At 39.2% G+C, this 23,097-nt stretch overlaps 3 protein-coding genes across 3 annotated transcripts; 1 reads left to right on the top strand and 2 right to left on the bottom strand.

Annotated features, from left to right (window-relative positions):
• Positions 1–468: 468 nt before the first annotated feature.
• On the bottom strand, positions 469–2,670 carry LOC112198940 (receptor-like protein 2). Its single transcript, XM_024340024.1, has one exon. The coding sequence runs from the start codon at positions 2,668–2,670 to the stop codon at positions 469–471; it is 2,202 nt and encodes a 733-aa protein (XP_024195792.1).
• Positions 2,671–6,954: 4,284 nt separating this feature from the next.
• Positions 6,955–7,527, top strand: LOC112198939 (uncharacterized mitochondrial protein AtMg00810-like). Its single transcript, XM_024340023.1, has one exon. It carries the CDS (start codon positions 6,955–6,957, stop codon positions 7,525–7,527), a length of 573 nt encoding a protein of 190 aa, XP_024195791.1.
• Positions 7,528–16,805: 9,278 nt separating this feature from the next.
• Positions 16,806–22,603, bottom strand: LOC112198938. The gene is made up of 4 exons (XM_024340022.1): positions 21,871–22,603; positions 18,766–21,472; positions 17,908–17,989; positions 16,806–16,811 (listed from the first exon to the last, which is right to left on the bottom strand). Exons 1-4 carry the CDS (start codon positions 22,601–22,603, stop codon positions 16,806–16,808), a joined length of 3,528 nt encoding a protein of 1,175 aa, XP_024195790.1.
• Between the last annotated feature and the right edge of the window lie 494 nt (positions 22,604–23,097).

Here is a 23,097-nt window from a genome sequence, read left to right as displayed (position 1 = left end):
TCGAACTCCTAACTCGAACTTTGGGTTAGGGAACGAATTTCATGCCTTTTGGAACAGAGAGGGCTGAGATCGGATCTAAATGCTTAATTGCTCTGGGGTCGCGACATGGAGAAGCCTTTAAACCCGATCAGTTTCAAAACGACATCACTTTTTTTTTTTTTTTCTGCGCGTACGCCTTCAGCGCTTTGGAGGACGCCTTGGAGAACGCCTCACCAGCGTCGTCGCCTAGCCACCGAAACACACTCAATTTCAGGCCTGGAATTCGCCTTTTGAGCCTTGGGGCGCGCTCTTTAATTCATTGATATTTACTTTGCCAAATTCCGCATCATAAAAATAAAAAAATTAACGAGTAGATGACTTTATATATACATATGTGAAAACAAGCCAAACGTTACACCAGCAAACATTAAGAAACAAACAAGAAAGTACAATACTCTAGCATCTAAAGTTCTAAACCTTCTCTGCATCCTAGCTATTCACACTATTACAATGACATAGTCTCTCTTTGACATTGTCTAGGAATTGGAAGTATGCATCTCTCCACTTCTTAAGCACTAAAGGACCACACACTCCCAAAAATCCTACAATGAACCCAAGAGCAACAGAAAGATTAAACTGTGGAATTTGATGCCCATTGTCCACATGATCTTGGATATTCTTATTATCTGGACCACTGCCATTAATAGGCATGCACTCATTTGGAAGTGGGGCACCACAAAGTTTTGGATTCCCCTCGAATGCAGAAGCATTGAAGCTTTGGATCTGAGTGCTTATTGGTATTTGTCCTTCAAGATTATTGTTTGAAACATTAAAATATTTCAAAAAATTAAGGCTTGCCAATGACGATGGGATTTTTCCAGACAAATGATTTGTGGAGAAATCCAATACCTCCAAATTCTTGAGGTCGGATATTTGCTCTGGAATGTTGCCGGAAAATTTGTTGTTGTGAAGTCCCAGATCATGGAGAAGCTGCAATTGGCCAATCTCAATAGGTATATTCCCACTAATGGTATTGTTGTTTATGTATATTGCTGGAGGGTAGTAAGACAATTTGTATTGTAAAAATGTTGCACCTTGGGATATGTAGATAGGCAATTCAAGTTCAGTATCATCTTCTTGAGCTGCTATCAGTTTAGATATAAACATAGGCAGCCTACAAAGATCCTTTGGAAATTCACCTGAAAGTAGGTTGGAACTCAATCTGATATAATAGAGCCTCGGAAGATTTCCCAACCAACTAGGAATTGACCCTGTGATTCTATTAAAAGACAGAAACAGGACCTCTAGCTTCTTGAGCGTAGATACCCATACAGGTATTTGACCAGTGAGCTCACAGTTATTCAAAGCTAAAATTCGAAGATTTTCAAATCCATCAATGCCTACCATGCCAAGATCAGCAGGCATTTCCTCACCTATAAAACTGGATTTAAAGGATAAGAATACGAGGCTTCTGCAATGCATCAGTATCTGCAGTGCCTTTGTAATATTGGTTAATCTATTAAAACCAACTGAAAGGAAGGACAAGGATTTCAATGATAGAATCTCAGGCTGTATTTCTCCCTCTAGATTGTTTCTACTCAGTCGAATTGCCTTCAGCATTTTGCACGAGTAGAGGCTTAGTGGCAAGGTACCAGAGAAGTTATTTTCCCTGAGGTCAAGTTTAGTAAGCTGACTAAGTTTGGAGAAATCAAATAATGAGATATCTCCTGCCAAGTTGTTGTCTCCCATACGTAGGTCTATAAGGTTTGTGCAATTCATCAGAGATGGGGGCAAAGAACCTTCTAGATTGTTGAAATCAAGGAGCATGAGTTGCAACTTGAATAGCTTACCAATACTTGCAGGGAGTACACCACTCAAGTCGTTAGAGGTAAGGTCAAATATTTTGAGGCTGGTGAGGTTGACAAGTCTTTCACTTATGGCTCCATGCAGTGAATTTTGAGGTAATGCAACCTCTTGGAGTGTTGAAACTGTGTAGATGTCATCTGGCAGAAAGCCAGACAGGTCATTGTAACCAGCACGAAAAACCTGGAGTTTCGAACACTTCCCCAATCCACGAGAAATACTGCCATTAAATTTATTCGAGGAAAAATCCAATAGCTGTATCAAGGGAGAATATAGACAAATAGAGGATGGGATAGAACCTGAGAAGGAGTTGTTTCTGACATTGAAACTAGTTAAATTCCAAACTTGTTGGAAGAAAGAAGGTGGAATTGCACCATGGAAGTGATTGCTGGACAAATCCAGCACCCGGATACTGGATGGTAGGGAAAATGGTAGCTCTCCAGAAAGAAGGTTATAACTGAAATCTAAGATCTCAAGCTTATTCAAGGACAAAAACAATCCGGTTTGATCTAGCGAACCATGAAGTGAATTGTGAGAGAGATTCAAGTGGGTGAGATCTGTGAGATTTCCAAGTGATGATGAGGGGAAAACACCTCCTTTGAGTTTGAGGCCTTTGGAGGGTAAGCATAAATTGGTGACCAAACCATGGTCATTACAGGTGATGCCCTCCCAGTGGCAACAATTACTGGAAGTCCAATTTAAAGGAGGAGATAGAGTGAGGGCAAAAGATAAAAGAGAGATGTGTTCAGTTTGGTTGCATGCCTGAATCTTTGTATATATGTTGGAAGAGAATATGAAGAACAGGAGGAGAAGGAAGCCATAAGCCATTGGGTGATAAGGCTGTACTATCATGATTCTTCGATTATGTCAATTTATAGGGTAAAAGAGATTATGATTTTTTCATCTTTCGGACTGAGGGGTAAAAGAGCAAAAAAGATGGAGTAAGAAGCTTACGAATGAGAAATTAATATTAAACTTCAGTCTGTATTTTTTTGGTCTAGTGTAAACTTGAGTCTTCTCTTTGCCTTGAAGTCTTCCATTTCTTTTTAAAAGAAGAAAATGAGACCGAAAAAGAAGTCCTCTGCTACTTTTTTGCAGTAATAGTTGAAGTCTTTCTCTGCCTTTTCTGGTTTTCACATGATAGAAGAGAAGACAAACTTCATCAAGTCATTTTCATTAGGAAAGGAAGGTTTCGCTTTATCATCCTTTACCAGTATCTACCGTGAGTCTTTCAGTCAGTCATATTTAAATATGACTGAATCATTTGTTCAGTCCTTGAATGTTAACTTTCGATCAGAAAATGGATGGTAATACGTAAAGCTTTAATTAACATCATTCCCTGAATCTCTTACAAAGTATTTCAAGTTGTACTTTAACCGAGGTAATTTACAGGAGATTAGGAGGACGGTTTGAATGAAATTATGAAACAGTTGATTGCATGTATTTGCAGCACTATAATTAGGTGACTAGATCATTGATTAATGAATTCTGGATGATATATACCTGCAATAGTACGATATATGATGACCTATCATGTGAATAATTTATTCGTACGATATATCATCGCCTACCATGTGAATCATTTACGATATATGATGGCCTAACACGTGAATCATTTAATTATTCATACGATATATGATGACCTAACATATTTGTACGATATATGATGACCTACCATGTGAATCATTTACGATATATGTATGTGAATCATTTATTTGTCTGATATATGATGGCCTACCACGTAAATCATTTATTGATTTATTCGTTGTCGTATGTGAAGGCAAAGCTATAATACTTGACAGATGAATGTTTTGTAGTAGGAGGATTGAAATTTTAGATATTTCTCCATTGATCTTAACTTATTTTTGTTGATTATCTATCAATTTACCTTAACCTTTTGTTTAGTTTTTTTTTTTTTCCACTTTTTTTTTGTTTACAGACTTTGGTGTCATCTTGAGCATGTTTGTTGAGTATTGTTGTCTGCATTGCAGATCAAATTCAAAGGGAACTCAAGTCATGATCAGGTCTTCTGCCACTTCTTGTGGCATCTGCTGCGTCGACACAGATTTTCTTTTCTTAATTAATGGACCATTTACTGTTTTTCATTATAAATAAACTAGCACCAGGTCAAAAGTGGTCTTTTTAAACAAGCATATTTACCTTTCTCAAATTCATTGTTCTTTTGCTTTATCATACTGTATTGAGGAAAGGAATCTCATATGATCTGGAGTCTTCGTTATTAGGATCTTCTGTATCATCACAAGTTAATTAAGAGATTTGTATTACTACAGTTAGTCCTATAATTATGGATAGAATTAGCATCTTTGTTGTATAAAACGTTGTAAATTATTCTGAATGAATTGAAGTCATTACATATTATTCACACTATCAAATCTCTTTGGTATCAGAGCAATCGCTCTTGAGAACCTAGAAATCTACATAAACAAAATACCTCATGGCTGGTGACGAAGAACAACAGGTCATTAAACACAAGAAAGACCAAAGCTCTTCCAAGACCTCAAAACCATGGGAGAATTCCAATGATTGCCACCTGCTACTAGAGAAGTTGAATTCGATCAAACAGCCTTCAACCAATCTTGTTGGTAACATTCCTAACTATGAGGAGCTCTCAGGTAAAGCATTTGCCCTCTCACAAGATAATAAAGATGTAACATGGATCCTAGACAGTGGGGCTAGTGACCAAATAGTTTGTAATTCAGCTTTCCTCACATCTTTTCAACCTGTGCACAATCGTACAGTGAAGTTGCCGGATGGTACCACATTACATGTTTCTCACATTGGGACAGTGTCATTTTCTTCACACTTTGTCCTTCACAATGTTCTATGTGTCCCATTGTTTTACCTAAATCTCATCTCCATCAGCAAACTTGCATTTGATTCTTTTTATATCACCATATTTCTTAAACAAGTTTGTTTCATACAGGACCTTCAATCGGGGAGGATGATTGGGACGGGAACTGAAAGTGAGGGACTCTACTGTCTCAATCTGCCAAAGAAAGGAACATGCAATGTGGTGACCACCAAAACACATGACCTATGGCATCAAAGGCTCGGACATCCATCTAACAAAGTGTCTTTATTATTTCCCTTTTTGCAAAATAAATCTTGCAATGCAAGTCCTTGTTCCATTTTCCCTTTAGCTAAACAAACTAGAAGACCTTTTCCATTGAGTGTTTCTTCTAGTAATTCTTGTTTTGATTTGATTCATGCGGACATATGGGGTGGCTACCACGTCCCATCTCTTTCTGGGGCACAATATTTCTTAACCATAGTTGATGATCACTCTAGAAACACTTGGGTTTATCTCATGCATCACAAGTCAGAAACACGAGCCCTACTCATTCACTTTGTCAATTTAGTTGAGAATCAATTTGGCAAAAGAGTAAAAATTGTTACGAGTGACAGTGGTCCAGAATTTAAATGCACACAATTTTACTCTTCCAAGGGTATTTTACATCAGACCAGTTGCATCAACACGCCCCAACAGAATGGCGTCGCTGAGCGCAAACACAAGCACTTGTTAAACGTTGCTCGTGCACTTCTCTTTCAATCAAACTTGCCTAAACCATTTTGGGGGGATGCCATACTCACCGCTGCCTATCTACTAAATAGGACACCGACACCAATTTTGCAAGGTAAAACACCTTTTGAAACGTTATTTCACAAATCACCAAACTACTCTCATTTGTGTGTTTTTGGTTGTCGTTGCTTTGTGTCTACTCATCCACTCCGGCCCAGCAAGTTTGATCCACGCTCTACTGAGTGTATCTTCCTTGGTTACCCTCATGGTCAAAAGGGATATAAAGTCTATAGCCTAAAAGATAAGAAAATGTTAGTCTCACGAGATGTCATCTTCTTTGAAACCGAGTTTCCTTATCAATCCAAACTTTCCACATCTTCACCTTCTGTCAGTTTTCCAACACCTCCTCAACTCTTTCCTTCTTTATCTACCTCACCTCACATTGATGACGATCAAATCTTGTCAAATCCCTCCGAATCAAATCTAATCTCACAACTTCCGCTGATATCAATCCCACAAATCACTCGGAATCAAATCTTGATTCTAATCCCACAACTTCCGCTGATATTAATCCCACAAATCACTCGGAATCAAATCTTGAATCTAATCCCACAACTTCCACTGATATCAATCCCACAAATCACTCGGATTCAAATATTCCACCATCTCATTTTCCAAATACGTCACCACCAAACTTATCCGTATCCCAAGATGCAATACCTCATTCTTCATTGCCACAACCACGAAGATCATCACGGCCAACTAGAACTCCAACCACATTGCAAAGCTTTCATATTGAGGCAGCCCTTCCTTCACGTACTGCACCATCATCTTCCACGAGCGAGGTTACTCATCCAGGTACCCCTCATTCTATTGCTCATGTTTTATCCTATGATAGACTCTCTCCTACACATAAAGCTTTCATTGTTAACATTACACTCGAAAAGGAACCTAGATCTTTCTCTCAGGCTATCCTTGAACCACGATGGAGAGAAGCTATGGACAAAGAGATTCAAGCTCTTCAAGAAAACAAGACATGGAGTTTGGTGCCTCTCCCCTCTGACAAGAAACCAATCGGTTGCAAGTGGGTTTACAAGATCAAACACAACCCAGATGGCACAGTAGAGAGGTATAAAGCTCGTTTGGTTGCAAAAGGTTATAGTCAAGTTGCAGGGATTGATTACCGCGAGACTTTTGCTCCGGTGGCCAAACTAACAACAGTTCGAGTGTTACTCAGCCTTGCAGCTCTTCAAGGTTGGCATCTTCATCAACTAGATGTCAATAATGCTTTCCTAAACGGTGACCTCTATGAAGATGTGTACATGAAGTTGCCTCCTGGTTTCGAATGAAAGGGGGAGAATAGAGTTTGCAAGTTACACAAATCATTGTATGGCCTCAAGCAAGCATCGAGGTAGTGGTTTTTGAAACTTTCTGGTGCTCTCAAGGCTGCCGGATTCAATCAGTCTTGGTCTGATTACTCACTCTTCGTCCGACACGCTCAAGGTAGATTCACAGCCTTGCTAGTCTATGTTGACGATGTTATACTGGCAGGAAAAAACTTACAAGACATCATGGAGACAAAGTACTTCCTTGCGAGTCATTTCAAGCTCAAAGATATGGGTAAGTTAAGGTACTTCCTTGGAATAGAGGTGGCAAGGTCCAAGCAAGGCATTGTTTTATGCCAACGAAAGTATGCATTAGAGGTCCTTGAAGATGCAGGCTTCCTAGGTGCTAAACCATCTCGATTCCTAATTGATCAGAACTTGGTGCTAATGCAAGGTGAAGGGGTCGTTTTAAAGGATGCCTCTCAGTATCGCAGATTAGTTGGAAGGCTCATATACCTCACAGTCACGAGACCAGACCTCGTGTATGTTATACATATCCTAAGTCAATTTATGGATAACCCTAGACAACCTCATCTAGATGCAGCTTACAAGGTGTTGAGATATGTTAAGCAGACACCAGGACAAGGAATACTTTTGCCTTCCACAGGACAATTGGAGATCAAGGCGTATTGTGATGCAGATTGGGCACGTTGCAAGGACACAAGAAGATCAACTACTGGCTACTGTATTTTCTTAGGCAACGCACCCATCTCATGGAAAACAAAAAAGCAAGGAACAGTGTCTCGTTCTAGTGCATAAGCGGAGTACAGATCTATGGCAACAACATGCTGTGAGATTACGTGGCTTCGAAGTTTATTAAGAGATTTGAATGTTAAACATGCACATGCAGTTAAATTGTTCTGTGATAATCAGGCTGCCATTCATATAGCATCAAATCCCGTCTTCCACGAACGCACAAAGCATATTGAGATAGATTGCCATGTTGTGCGGGAAAAAGTATAGAGGGGGCTAGTCAAAACCATGCATATTCGAACAAAGGAACAACCAGCTGACTTGTTCACCAAGCGCTGGGTTCGAAGCAATTTTCAGCACTATTGAGCAAGTTGGGTGTAATTAACATACACTCCAACTTGAGGGGGAGTATTAAGGAAAGGAATCTCATATGATCTGGAGTCTTTGTTATTGGGATCTTCTGTATCATCACAAGTAAATTAAGAGATTTGTATTACTATAGTTAGTCCTATTGACAGAACCCGCCCCGGATTTCACCCCGAAATCCGGAGTGGCCCTGCGGGGCCCACCTTAGTGATAACTCTACCGAGAACTGGTCGAGTCACCCCTAAAGTGGACTACCCAAAACAGTAACCCACAATAGATCAGAGCCAAACAAAGAAGTGCGGAAGCTATTCGTCAACTATGCCTCGAACCCCGTACGCACGACCTCAACTAATAACGCCTGCAAACTGGGCATTAGAAACCGAAAGGCCCAGGGGAAAGTAGATGAAAAACGTTAGCGTGAGTGGACAAAAATAAACAAATTATCAAGAAAAAGATTTCATACTTTCCCACATTTATTTCTTAAAAAAAATTTCCCGATGCATGCAACATTTATAAAACGTATGTCTTTAAAACTCGGAGTCTCGTGAAAACATACCAGTCCCCGCTGGCTAAAAGAATCGGACTAGCCCCGCTAGTCAAGTAACAAATAGTAGAATATGGGGAAGGGACATCACCATACGGGTAAAGGAGCCCCTTAGGCTCAACCTACCCTCGACTACCACTCACACATAGATTGTGTGAGGAGGAGAACTAATAACCTCGACTGCCACCCACGTGAGGAGGAGAATAAATCACCTCGACTGCCACTCACAAACACAAAGTAAGTGAGGAGGAGAATAAGCTACCTCAACTGCCACTCACAAACGCAAAGTAAGTGAGGAGGAGACCTAATCGAATGACTCGAGTATGGTGAGGAAATCATTCAAAATCCATAAAATCCGAAAGGCTTTCCCAATATCTCACGAGAAAACAAATAAATATTCCAATGACGTGACCCCGCACGCCAAATACTCTCAAATTCAGAACCAAACCCGGAATTTAGTACGAGCACAAATTCCTTCGGAAAAAAATCTCATTTCCAATAATATTCCAGAATATCTCAAAATTGACTACTAAATATAATATGTAATCCAAAAATCATCTCGGTAAAGTAAGTCGTCGGAAAAATCACGTAAATCATATTTTCAAATAATAATCATATATTCCAAAACCAATTCCGAAAGTCATACCGAGATAAATCATAATTAAATTCCAAAATCAATTCATATGCTCGGAAAGTGATAGTTAATTAAATAGAACGTACTTTAGTAAATAAATGCATGCATCACTTATTTAAAAACAAACAAAAGTCCACTCACAGTACTATTGGGCGACCACGCAAACGAGTTCCTTCATCGAGCAATAGCTCGGTACGTCGTCCTGTACACAATTATGTTTCCGTAAACAGCAATCCGATAAAATAAATACGAACCTAAACGAAACTCGAAAATCCCTATCTCCATTACTTCTCAAATTCCACCCAAATCTCTTCCACAACACTACTTCCTCAATTTACATATTCCACAATGAAAACGAGGGAAATCCGACGGCCGGATTTCCCACAATTCCATCACAAAACTTCAAACTTCGGAAATTCACAAACAATTCCAAACTCCTCCAAAATTCACCAAACTTCACATACAAGCTCTACAACAATATACACTTTAATGGGCTAAAAACTGAAATTAAAACACTGACATATAAGCCTCCACGCGCCACCAACAGTGGCAGCGCGTGGGCCCCACGCGCCGGCGGCCACCACCTCCGATGGCCACCAAACTCCGGCACTAGCATCTACACAACAAGCCCAACCAACTTCCCAACTACAACATCATCCAATATTACCTCGAAGTGGTCGAATCAAGCTGGTGAAGGAAAGCCCCGAAGCCTCAAGAACCCTAGAAATGAAAAATCATCAATTCGATATCTACACTGCAAATTGGATTGAACAACCTTAGGGGAAATGATCACCATCAAAAACCGAACCTTCGATGCTAACCTGGTGGCCGGAGGTGGCCGGAATGGCCGGAAATCGGCGAAACCCCAAAACTGCAACCGGAGCAAACCTTGCTTCGATCCGAGCTTTTCCGGCCAAATCGTCAAAAACTAAGGGCACCAGCGTGACCAGGGGGAGGAGGCGACCCTGTGGTGGCCGGCTTTCTGCCGGGTGATGGCCGGACGGCGGCCAATCGAAGGGAAGAAGAAGGATCCGAAAGGGAAAGAAGAGAGGTCGGGGGAGAGGAGAGAGAAGGTAGATTTCCGGAAATGGAAATCTACCACAGTAACTTTCTATATATATAGAAAGTTACCATGAACAGTAACATTCACATTTTCGCTTATAACTTTCGCATACGAGCTCCGATTTTTACGTACCACATATGCACGCGCTCGGTTTAACGTTCTCTACAACTTTCATGAAGAACATTTTCTCAAATTTTGACCCGAACAAAAAGTCAACTTTTAGGGCCACTAAAAGTATCGAAACAAAGTAAAAAGTGAAAGTAATTGTCGTTTACCGTCCAAATGACTAGTAAACTGGTAAATTGAGGTACGGGACGTTACACCTATAATTATGGATATAATTAGCATCTTTGTTGTATAAAACGTTGTAAATTATTCTGAATGAATTGAAGTCATTACATATTATTCACACTATCAAATCTCTTTATACTGTGCTTTTCTTTAAATGGAAATTGGTCAAGGTTTGCAGTTGGTCAGGTTAATGTAGTTTACATGATGCTTCACTTTGGTCCATATCTCCAAATTTGGAAATTACAGGAACTTGCAATCGACTCCAATTTTAGAGCAAACTCTGTTGCTACATGTCGAACTGTCTCCCAGACTTTTATAGAAGAGCCAATGGAAGAGTGCCGATGACCATGTATGTATATAGAGGAAAGAATAGAGAAGATCGAGCTTAGAGAACCATACAAGTATTGTTCAGAGAGAGAGAGAGAGAGAGAGAGAGAGAATGACCATATAGGTATTTGACCAATCAGCTCTCAAAGACAAAACTAAATCTGAAGATGATAGAATGCGTCGGACTTCTAGAGTTTGTTCACAGCATTTCCTTACCTACAAAACTACATGTAAAGTACAGAAGTCATAGTTTTGCAATGCATTGTTGTACATACTAGTTGGTACGTCACTACAATTTGGCACTATTAGCTGGGGCCCGTAGGAATACCCAGGTACCAGGCCATGGGCCGGACTCACATCCTACCATGATGGTGCATGTCAGGGACGACACCCTGGGCACAAAGGGCCTCGGACTTGATTAACACAATCCATCTGAATACACACCAGAAAGTTGATATAAGGGACAATATGCGTTCCACATCGAAGATAAGGGAAACTCCTTTCCCATGCTCGAGTATTAAGGCATCAGCACAACCACCTTTTACGGGTAATAACTCTTTTTTCCACTATTTACACTGCATATATATATATATATATATATATATTTGTATCTCACTCAGGCATCGGAGAGGCGTAAACAGTCCGGACGGTTTACCCCTCTAACGTTGTGTTCTTGATAACAGGATTTGGGAGTTAGATCGGTACCGCAGGAGGCAGGAGCTGTGTTCTTGATAACAGGATTTGGGAGTTAGATCGGTACCCCAGGAGGTATAACATTCTGTGTGAGGTTCTCGGAGAAAGCCACCAGAAACAATTGTTATCTTCATTTCCCCTGTGGAACATGTTACTTTGTTCACACCGCACGAGAGGAAGGAGGTTCCTAACCAATCATTTGAAATTATCTTCAAAACTTCCAACCCATCTATGTGCAAATGTGATTTGGGAGTCCTTGGATATTACAAAGAGATGATAGAATAAGCAAATTTTGAAGCAATAGTGATTCAGGGATCCGTGAAGTACTTGTTCAATGCTGCAATATGTAAATTATTGTTTCATATATATCAGTAGCAGTATTTATACAAGTTATTGCTCCCAGCTGGATTCATTACAATTTGATTTTCCTTCAAAACTTTGAACCATTCAGTATGGTGAAGACAACTCTAGGGGGAAACTGCATGTTCTGTAAATACAAAGATGCAGGTGCAAAATCCAAATCTGTAAAATAACTAAGTGAGTTACAAAATACTTACGCTGAAAAAGAAAATTTATCACTACAATCCAATTTCACCTGGATCTCATCACTACTGGGACACTCCATCTGCTTCTGTCTCTGGTCAAATATCATCTTTTTAACAGTCCGGCGTGTCTCTGAATCCAGGTCTGGGGGATCCGGTTCAACCTTTTGAGTGTCTGTCTCTGGATCACCTTTCACCAAATATTTCCACCCCTCTGACTGGTTGGGATGATCTGCCGATGATATGATATCCAGAATTACTCAACATTGGGGAAAATTAAGGATTTTGAAGCCAAAGATGAATTTATAGGATGGGATCCAAACCTCTTATTTAGTTCTAGAGATCTATCGATCTGTAAAGATACAAGCCAAGGTAGGGATGTCGATCGAGTTTCTATCTTTGACGTAGTCAAAGATGATAGATTCCACATCATACTGGAATAACCATTGGTTTGTTTATTTTCCTCTCTTTGACTCTCCCCTGATTTTAGTGAAGTTTATCTGTACTTCAACAACTTGTAACTCCTCTAGCTATATATTTCTCAACTTACACTACTAGCAAAAAGAGCAACACACACAGATTTTAAACACACTGACATTCACACTGATAAAAAATCAGTGGGTTTTAACTTGTAGATACAGACATCCGTGAGAATTGAATGAGTGGGTCCCATACATGAAAATACTGACACATTTACTCACTGAAATCAGTGTGTCTAGATTTTCTCACAGATATCTGTATGTACCAAGTATTTTGTCAATACTGATATCTGTGTAAAACATTTATACACAGATATCTGTGTGAATTTGAAATAACAACAAATATCTGTATGAAGTTTTACACAGATATCTGTTACAATTGCTACTTTTCCACAGATATCCGTGTGAATATTTGATTGACATATACGATGTGACATGTTTGCATCTCACACGGATATCAGTTGTATTATAGTTGTTAATACATACTGATATCAGTGTGTGTTGAGGAATATACAAAATGGACTGATATTAATTTATTTAGAAATCAACAACAACATCAGATATTAATTTCACACGGATATCAGTTGTATTATCGTTGTTAATACATACTGGTATCAGTATGTGTTGAGGAATATAAAAAATGGACTGATATTAATTTATTTAGAAATCAACAACAACATCAAATATTAATTTCACACCGATATCAGTGAGTTTTGAATCAATCTCACACGGATATCAGTGAGAGTTTTGCAAAACAATTCCCAAGAATTAATAGCACGGAGACCTTTCTACTTCTCCAATCTCTCTCCTCCCTTATTGATCAAAGAAACGAATCTCTATCTCTCCTCAGCCTCATATTTTTGAATGCCCCTTTCTTAACTCTTCTTCTCCTCTCTCTCTGCTACCGGGCTGGCTCTTTCCTTCAATCTCTTTTGTCTACTGTGATTCCTCAATAAAATTGGTTGATCTACTGCAATGGTGAAGAAAGAGTTGCAAAAGAGGTACTGTCTTTCACAATTTTGATTTTGTTTTGGCATCTGATTTCATATATGTACTTACTTTTTCATTTATATTTTATAGCTTTGCTTGTTCGACATCATTTTCAACCTGGAAGGCTCCGATCTACCAAAGGCCCCAACTTCCCAATGTCGCAATCTCTCAATCTGTGATCTTTTTGGTTTCTGGGTTTTGTGTGGTGGGTTTTTGTTAATTTTCAGTTTGGGTTTCACAAAGTTGAGATTGAAGATGGTTGCCAAGTTGTGGGTTTTGATTACTTTGAAGAAATTTTGGTCGGAATCTACGTCTCTCAAAACGATAACGTCCCCAACATCGATAAGTTTGCCAAGACCTTCCTCCTAATCGGCAACCTCGAAGAGACTTACCGGAAGCCCAAGAAAAGGGAGAGAGACGAGATCGAGATCAAGATCTAGATCTAATTATTATCACTAAATATAATTATATTAATTAATATCATATTATGTAAATAAAAAAATGCTAAAATTATAATTGTATAAAAGAGATGAATTTTTTTATTTTTTTAAATCTCATCAGTTCTCACACTGATGTTAAATACCAAAGACTTTTAATGGTATATACCGGATATTGGTGTAGAGCTGGGTCCCACTAAAGATTCACACTGATTTTTTTATCAGTGGAGGAAGACCAAAGACCACGGCACCAAATGAAACAGACGTAGCATCTGTGAGTGTAGGGTAGCCATTGGGCTTCCCATACAGATTTCAGTAGCTATTAGGTTCTATACACACTGATTTTAATCAATGTGTATAGCTCTTTTTGCTAGTAGTGTTAAATGAGTTTCTGTGACACTGAGTCACCATGGGGGCATGAGTGAAACCCTTTGATCATCTTTTAAGGAAAAAAAAAAAACTGGTGTAAACAAAATATTGGATCATCTAGCTATTACATTTTGTAACTTAAACATGAGTTTAGTAAAGCTTATATGTAGTTTAACAACTTGTAATATGTTTAGCTATTTATTTTCATAACTTGTAAATAAGCTTCTCCTGACACTCACGTGAATGTCTAATCAGTGTCAAAGCACCATCAGTGGATTTCATGAACTCAATGAGAGGTTCTGTACTAAACCCATCCTATAGAATCATCTGCTGCCTTCAGCCCCTTACCTTCATCTCAAAGCTTGAGTCGAGTGACCTCAAATTCACCAGCTGCAACACAAAAGAGTAGATATATTGTTGTTACATTTTAATATTTTATTTATTATTGAAATTAAATTTGGGTGAATTTATTTTGTGTTTAAAATCTGAATTTATTTGTGTGTTTAAATTCAGAATTTATTTTGAATTTTATTTTGTAACTCATGGTGTTTTATTTTGATTTATTTTGGGTTTTAATTCTTGTAACCTATGGCTTTTGGTTACTACCCTATTAATGGTAGGGAGTGTCCTAAGAGCCTATAAATAGCACCATTTGTTGCATGCTCAAACACATCATTGTTTTTACGTAATACTATTACGATACACTACTATTCACCCATCCACTTTCTTTCCAAAAATCCCCCAAAGTGTCTTGTGTGTTTTTTGGCCAAAGAAATGTGTTCTTTTGGTGGAGTTTTGGGTTCCTCCAATTTGTGCAGATTGGTGTGAGCCACACAACTTGTTGTTAGGCTGTTGTATCCTGGAGGGGACAAGTCAAGAGATTTCTGGTGCACTGGCATTGTTCCGCAGAGGGCTTGAATCTCCTTAAAGAAAGAGAGATACCCGTGCCTTAGCCTATTGTCAACGAGTTTCTCATATAGAAATTATAATTTTATTGTAATTTCACCAACATATATCAGCAAAAAGAAAGGAAATAGTTAATAGATGAGTGTAACATGCATGTCCAAGATGCTGATTGAAACAAATCAAATAAATGGACTTGCGTTTCTTTCCAGCGCCATCAGAAAGCAATGCCCTTGTTCACGTTTCCTTTCCACTGCTCATGTTTTTTCTTGTTTGCTCTCGTTTGTCAGGCCTCGTTCATGTTTCTTTCCACTGTTCACATTTTCTTGCAACTGCAAGACTGAGGTGTTTGGGGCATAAAGTTATTTTTATTTTATGTCAAGTAAAATAAAACAGACAGAAAGAAAAATGTAATTCTTTCTGGATTTTAGTAAAGAAATTACTTTTTACTTTGAAATATTGATTGTGTATCAAAACATTGTAATCTATCACTTATCTGATGAAGTTGTAGATAGTGGTTACCCTTATCGGTTCAATATACATGTATAATTAGGACTCTTACATTTTTTGACGTAAATTTTATTCACACATTGTTAAATACTAGATACACCATACATATCCTACTTAAATACACCATCTATTAACTTTTTTATTTGCACAATTCCAAACTTCCTAAACTATCTCATTCACAATGCACCATACCTATTCACTAAATACACATTTATTTTTTGTTTTTTATTTATCTACCATCTTAACTTGAAAAACCATTGCTTGGGTATCAGATGGCTTTCCTAAGCAAACTTGCACCATTGCTTGCATGCCTTTGGTGGTAGTAATTAAGGTGGACGAGGGTGTGGGCACAGGTAATACATGGAAGTTGGATGAGAGGAAGGTATGTGTGCACTTTGCAAGAGAAATCTTGAGAGATGGGTTTCATGGATCCAGAGTGTCATGGAGGAGTGGATGCGAAAAACTTCTGTAGGGATGCAAGCAAGTTTTGATATGTTGGAAGGTGAATTTTGGACAGAGAGGATTGGCATTGAGACATGGGTATGTGCCTTCCGTGTTTCATCATGACCAGGCAATCCTGCTAAGCGTTTCTCCATCCTGTTTAAGGAGCATACGAAATGGGAGTGGAAGGATCTACAGCCGTGGTGATCAAAGGGACAATTTAAAAGCCATGAAAAACAAGTTTCAGTAGTTTATCAAACAACAATTGAAATTAAAAACATAAATTTTGTAGTATATACAATTCAATCAAATATAGAGAAGTCATACCTTAATTGAGGGTTGAGAAACACCAATATCAAAATCTATTACGATGTTACCGATTTTCTTTAAAACTATAGATGTTCATCGATTAGTGTCGTTAACTCTAACTAGGATTCTAATTTTGCATCTTCATTCATGTAGAGAAGAAGAAAACTCCAAAACGGAATAGTATTTTTGACGCGGGAAGCGTGAACACGATAGTAAGAGGCTCCGTCAAGCGTCGAAAGTCATATGAGATGAGCTAGAATCCACTAGCAATTACGGGCACAACCGTAAGAAACATAGAGAAACTTCTCTAATATTTAGTTTTTTATTGATAACTTAAATCAAAATTACAATCTAAGAGGTGCCTTATATAGGGCACATAGCATAAACCTAATACAATTAGAAAACATAAAGAACAATTTATTGTAAACTAAAATTGGGAAACCTAATTAAACCTGATTAAATAAAAATCAGAAATAGAATCTTAGATACTAAAGAATATTACGTTTGGAATCTCAATCAAGATTTTGCTCGAGAATCCCGATATATCCAAAAGAGTAATTTATGATTAATTTCATCATTAAGAAGCCTATTTGAATACCAATTTCCAATATTCAAATTATTTTTCTTTAATTTGAAGATACTTCTTTCTTTTTGAGATTTTTTGTTGAAATTGGCGAAAATTTCATCCTACATCAGTCTCCTCCACTTGAAAAGAACTCGACCTCCAGTTCCTCTTGTATGCAGCTTGATCATTAGTAGGAATAAAACATGATAAGCCGTCAACTTCAATATTCTCAAAATTAAAAGGTATCACCATGAATGCAATACCGTAGACAAGTTTAGAATAAGCATCTTGAAACTTGAACTCCTCCACTTGAAAAGGAATGGGCATTGACTTCTCCTTGGGTTGATCTTGAACATAATTAGGCATGCATGACATGGATATCGATGTGATGAATGAATCTGCTTATTTGTCTTTAATGAGTTTTTCTTCAATCTTCAAAGTGGCTTCTTCATGTTCCTTTTCACATACCTCTCTTGATGTTCTTCCTTCCAGGCTTGATTTTAATTTTGTGCGACTCCCACCTAAATAAATATGTGTTGTCTTTGCAATAACCACTTTTGATGCTTTCATGCTATGGTCTTCCAAAAAGCACATTAGTGTCGTCTATGTCAATCACATGACAAGTAATCTCTTCTTTATAAAATTTTCCCATAAAGACAGGAACTTTACAAACTTCTGTTACTTGTGCATATTCATCATCCCCAAATGGAATTCAATATGGATCACTCAGCTTCACTGTCGGTAATTGAAAATAATCCACAACTTTGTTAGCTACAAAGTTCTCTCATAGGCCATTGTCAATTATTACCGAGCATACCTTGTCTTTGATGATACATGTAGTTCGGAAGTCATCGTAATCCGGCGTTGCGAATATCCAACGTTCCATGTTTCTTCTTCTTTTTTTTTTTTTTGGATTGATGAGGTTGTCTTAGGGAAAATCCCTTGGCATGTTCCTCTTCAACGAAACTTTCTTTGATAGATACTTTACGACCATCGTCGTTGAGGTTGGTGGTAGTGAACTTCTCCCTTGGATAGTCATCTGCTAAGGAGCGGGCGATACCCGCTCTGATACCAAATGATGCAGGAAGCATGAACACGATAATAAGAGGCTCCGTCAAGTGTCGAAAACTATATGAGATGAGCTAGAATCCACTAGCAATTACAGGCACAGTCGTAAGAAACATAGAGAAACTTCTCTAATATTTAGTTTTTTGTTGATAACTTGAATCAAAATTACAATCTAAGAGGTACCTTATATAGGGCACATAGCATAAACCTAATACAACTAGAAAACATAAAGAACAATTTATTGTAAACTAAAATTGGGAAATCTAATTAAACCTTATTAAATAAAAATCAGAAATAAATCTTAAATACTAAAAAATATTACGCTTAGGAAACCTAGTTAGGAAAAATAATATTAAGAAAAATAATTTGAATCTCGTCCTACATCAATTTTCCAACTATGTTTCTTTATTTTTGATATAAATGTCTTTTTTGATAATTTAACGTGCCCATAAAATCTGATGTTGTGTGTATTTTTTTTTTTTTTTTTTGAAAAGGGTTTGGAACCCAGCCTAGCTGGGAGGCTCAGCCCCACGCCCGGTTCCATTTATTGAATTAAAATTTTGCATCGGGGGGACATATAACCTGAACCCCGAGCTACACAAGAAAGATTACAAAGATCCTCACAGAGAACGTCCTGAATAATAACAGGAGTCTCTTCTAAAGAAAACGCATCTAAATTACCACATCTAGCAAGGTGGGCTAATCTATCGGCCACACCATTTGCTTCGCGACATATATGTTGAAAATGAAATAAAGTAAAAGCATTAACATACCTTCTACAATCATCCAAGATCCTTCCAATGCTCGAAAAATCATCATCAGTTGCACGTAATGCACTCACCAAGTTCACGCAGTCACTTTCAACAATAATTTCCTTCCAATCCTGTTGAATTGCAATTAACAACCCCGCCCTAAGAGCTTCGGCCTCCATATGAATGGCTGATTGTGCAAAGTGAAAAGGTCGCACAAAAGTAGCCATGCACGTTCCTTCAAAGTTTCTGACCACAACCCCTACACCTCCACCACCAGTTTCTGTGCAAAAACTTCCATCTATATTAATTTTCAACCTTCCTCTTGGTGGACAAGTCCACTTGATAAGTGATCTCTTAGCCTTCCCTCCTTGACGTTTATGTAATTGCTTATATTCATGAAGAAATGATTTAGCCCATGCATGCATGTTAGTGGGGTTGGAAACTGATGCTTTCCAAACTATATTATTTCGCTCCATCCAAACCACCCAAAGGGCCATCAAGAAGTACTCCAGCTTCTCACCATTAAGTGCATCAACCATATACCAAAACCAAACGTCAAGAACAATAGAGGGGTGCTTACCAGGTTGTAACTCGAGCGAACTATGCATCCAGAAAGTTCTCAAGGCATCACAGTTTTTGAACAAGTGTAGGCTATCTTCCACACCATTAGAACAGTACACACATCTCACGTCTGAGAGCTGGACCCTCTTAGCTAGGGTAGCTCGAGTGGGTAACATTCCCTTGACCAGACGCCATGCATGCATACGTACCTTAGGAGGTACGTTAACTTTCCATAGCTTTCCCCATAACCTTGCACGATCTGCCCCGAAGCTGGAGCCTGATGTCGTCCTCTCCAAAGTGTCCATAACACGAGCCACATGATATCCATTTTTCACACTATACCTCCCCTTCTTATCAAAATGACACACAAGCCTATCAATCCCTCCACTTAGACTCAGAGGGATTTTCATAATATTAACAACTTCCATAGGTGTAAATAGCTCATGTAATAACCATTCCTGCCAATCCCCAGTCTCCTCATCAATGAGATCTACAACTCTAAGATCCTCCGCACCCTGCATGGGGATGGAAAAAGGTTTGAAACGATAGGGTAGAGGCACCCATGGATCGTTCCAAATCGAAATATCCTCCCCATTGCCCACCTGAAATCTCAACCCCTTTTTCAACAAATCCCTCCCTTTCATAATACTCCTCCACGAAAAAGACGCACCCTTATGCAAAACAGCATGCATGAAATCAGTATTAGGAAAATAACGTGCCTTAAATACCTGAGCAAGCAAAGAATCCGGCCTGCAGATTAACCTCCATCCTTGCTTAGCAAGCAAGGCCGTGTTAAACAAGTGCATGTCCCTGAACCCTAAGCCACCCTCCTTCTTTGGTGCACAGAGCTTGTCCCATGCCACCCAATGGATCTTCCTCTCCGCGCCAAATTCTCCCCACCAAAACCGAGCCATCAGTCGATGCATCTCATCACATAAGTGTTTAGGTAATTCGAAGCAACTCATCACATATGTTGGAATAGACTGCACCACAGCTTTTATTAACACCTCTTTCCCTGCCGTGCTTAGAGTTTTGTTTCTCCAACCCTGCGTCCTCGTCCTCACTCTATCAACCAAGTACCGGAAGGCCTCATCTTTAGAGTAACTGAGTTCTGTAGGTAAACCTAGATATTTATCGTGCTTGTCCACCCTTTTCACGCCCAACACACAAGCCAAATCATCCTGCTTCCATCTCGGAACATTCTTGCTAAACGATATGCAACTCTTCTCATAATTAATCTGTTGCCCAGACATCTGCTCATACTTCTGGAAAATATCTCTCATGCACAAGATATCAGTGGTCTCTGCTTTAGAAAAAATGAACGAGTCATCTGCAAAGAAAAGATGGCTAATAGCAGGTGCTTGTCTAACTCCATGCATAAGGTCATTACGCTCAGCCTCCTTGATCATTCTTGACAGCACCTCAGCACATAGAAGAAATAGATACGGTGATATTGCATCACCTTGTCTAAGTCCTCGAGAAGGGTAAATATTGCCACACGGATCACCATTCACGAGAAACGAGTAGCTTACTGTACGAACACAAGCCATAGTCCATCTAATCCAGGTAGCTCCAAAACCCAATTTGTCCAAGACTGCTTCCAAAAAATCCCATTCAACCCTATCATACGCCTTACTCATATCCAATTTAAGAGCACAAAAACCCACATTACCTCTTCTACGACGCTTGAGACAGTGAGAAATCTCAAATGCAAGCAAAGAATTATCCGAAATTAATCTTCCGGGAACAAAGGCACTCTGTTGTTGTGAGATGATATCATCCAAGAGGGGCTTCAATCTATTTGCTAAAACTTTAGACCCAATCTTATATATAACATTACACAAACTGATAGGTCGAAGCTGATGGACAAACTCTGGATTCTTCACTTTCGGAATTAGGGTTACCCAAGTACAGTTGATCTGTTTGAGAAGGTCTTCGGAATTCAAGAATTGTCTCACTGCCTCCACCACATCCGATCCCACAACGTCCCAAAACTGTTGGTAGAACGCCGGGGAAAAGCCATCAGGCCCCGGAGCTTTTGAGGGGTGCATCTGTTTCAAAGCCTTATAAACTTCCTCCTCCTTGATCTCACTATTCAACCGGGTATTCTCCTCATCAGAGAGTATATTTGTCACAAAGCTCAAGTCACCCTCACCCAGAGTAGGCACTAATGAAGTAAACAACTTCTCATAATAACGTAGAATAATCTCCTCCATTTCTTTTTCTTCGCTACACCACACTCCATCCTCATTGAAAAGTCCCTTCAAAGTATTCTTTTTTTTTTTTTCCGATTGCTAGCCTTCTGATGATAATATTTTGTGTTTAAGTCACTTTCGGCTAGCCAAAGTACACGAGACCTCTGTTGCCAAAAAATTTGTTCCTTTTGCAAAAGCTCCTGCAGTTCTTTTTCAAGGGCAACCCGTTCCTCCAAACAAGGAGAGGACAACGTGCTATCATAAAAAGCAGCCAATTTCTCTCTAACCATTTGTATCTCTTCTCGTAGCTTACCAAACCGAGTCCTACTCCAACTTAACAACATTTCCCTTGAATTTGAAATTTTGTTACAAACTTTTGTAAAAGGGCATGACCCTGTAGCAGTCTCCCATCCCGCTTCAACCACATCTCTACAATCATTCTCTCGAAGCCAAAAGTCTTCGAAACGAAACTTCTTTTTCCGCTTTTTTCTTCTGGTTCTCTTGCATCGAACTTGAACTAAGATGGGAAGATGATCTGATTCATTGGGATTCAAGTGTACCACTCTTGCTGCCGGGAACATTTGTAACCAGCTTGGATTTGCAACAAATCGATCAAGCCGAATTTTAATCTCCTCACCATTTCTATTCCCCCTCCAAGTGAACTGCGGCCCCGAGAAAAACAAATCCTTCAAACCACTAACCTCCAGAGCTTCACGAAAGCCATCCATCTGTCTTTCCCCTCTCAACGGGCCACCTTCTTTTTCCATTGAAGAAAGTATCTCATTAAAATCCCCACCGAGAAGCCACGGATAGTTACCTTGGCCTCCAAGATTCTTTATCAAATTCCATGTAAGGTGCCTGTTTGCCACCTTGGGTTGCCCATAAATACCTGTGAATCTCCAAACCTGGTGCCCTGACATCTCATTAACAATAACATCAATGTGACTGTCACTATAAGACTTTAAAGACACCGTAATATCATCATTCCATAATAAACAAAGGCCACCAGCTCTACTAATTCTTTTTCCATGTTTTTTCCGAACAAACTGACAGTTAACAGTAAACGCATTTCGCCATCCAAGCTTTCTACGAACAGAATCCATTTCACGAACAGTACATCTAGTCTCTGATAAAAAAACCAATTTGGGAAAGTGAAGGGTCACCAACCCTTTTAGCCCATCAACTGTCCAAGGGTTCCCAATCCCTTGGCAGTTCCAGCATAAAGCATTCATGGCTCGTGATGGGTCCGGCTTCGACCCATCACGGAGGGACGATCAGGAGTACGCCCTGGACTCATCTTTGGTGAAGCAGAAACCTTGCGTAGCACAAACCCCGTCTTTGTTGTCTTACCTTGCTTTTTCTTCGGAGATCCAATACTTTCCAAGCACCCCCTAGTCATTCTGCCAAGTACACCCTTGTCCTGGATACCATGTAAGTCTCCATGCACCAAATCATGCACGTCCCCATGCACCAAGCCAGTTAAAACACCACCCTTCACACCTTGCATGTCCACCTTCTTCTTTGCATGCGAAACCCCCCCATTCTTTCTTCCATGCAAAAACCCCACTTTGCCATGCACGTTCCCATTTCCCATTCC

The sequence above is a fragment of the Rosa chinensis genome, chromosome 4, assembly GCF_002994745.2.
Source record: "Rosa chinensis cultivar Old Blush chromosome 4, RchiOBHm-V2, whole genome shotgun sequence".
Taxonomy (NCBI): domain Eukaryota; kingdom Viridiplantae; phylum Streptophyta; class Magnoliopsida; order Rosales; family Rosaceae; genus Rosa; species Rosa chinensis.
The sequence above is the reverse complement of the archived record's forward strand: the minus strand, read 5'-3'. Positions and strand labels throughout refer to the sequence as shown.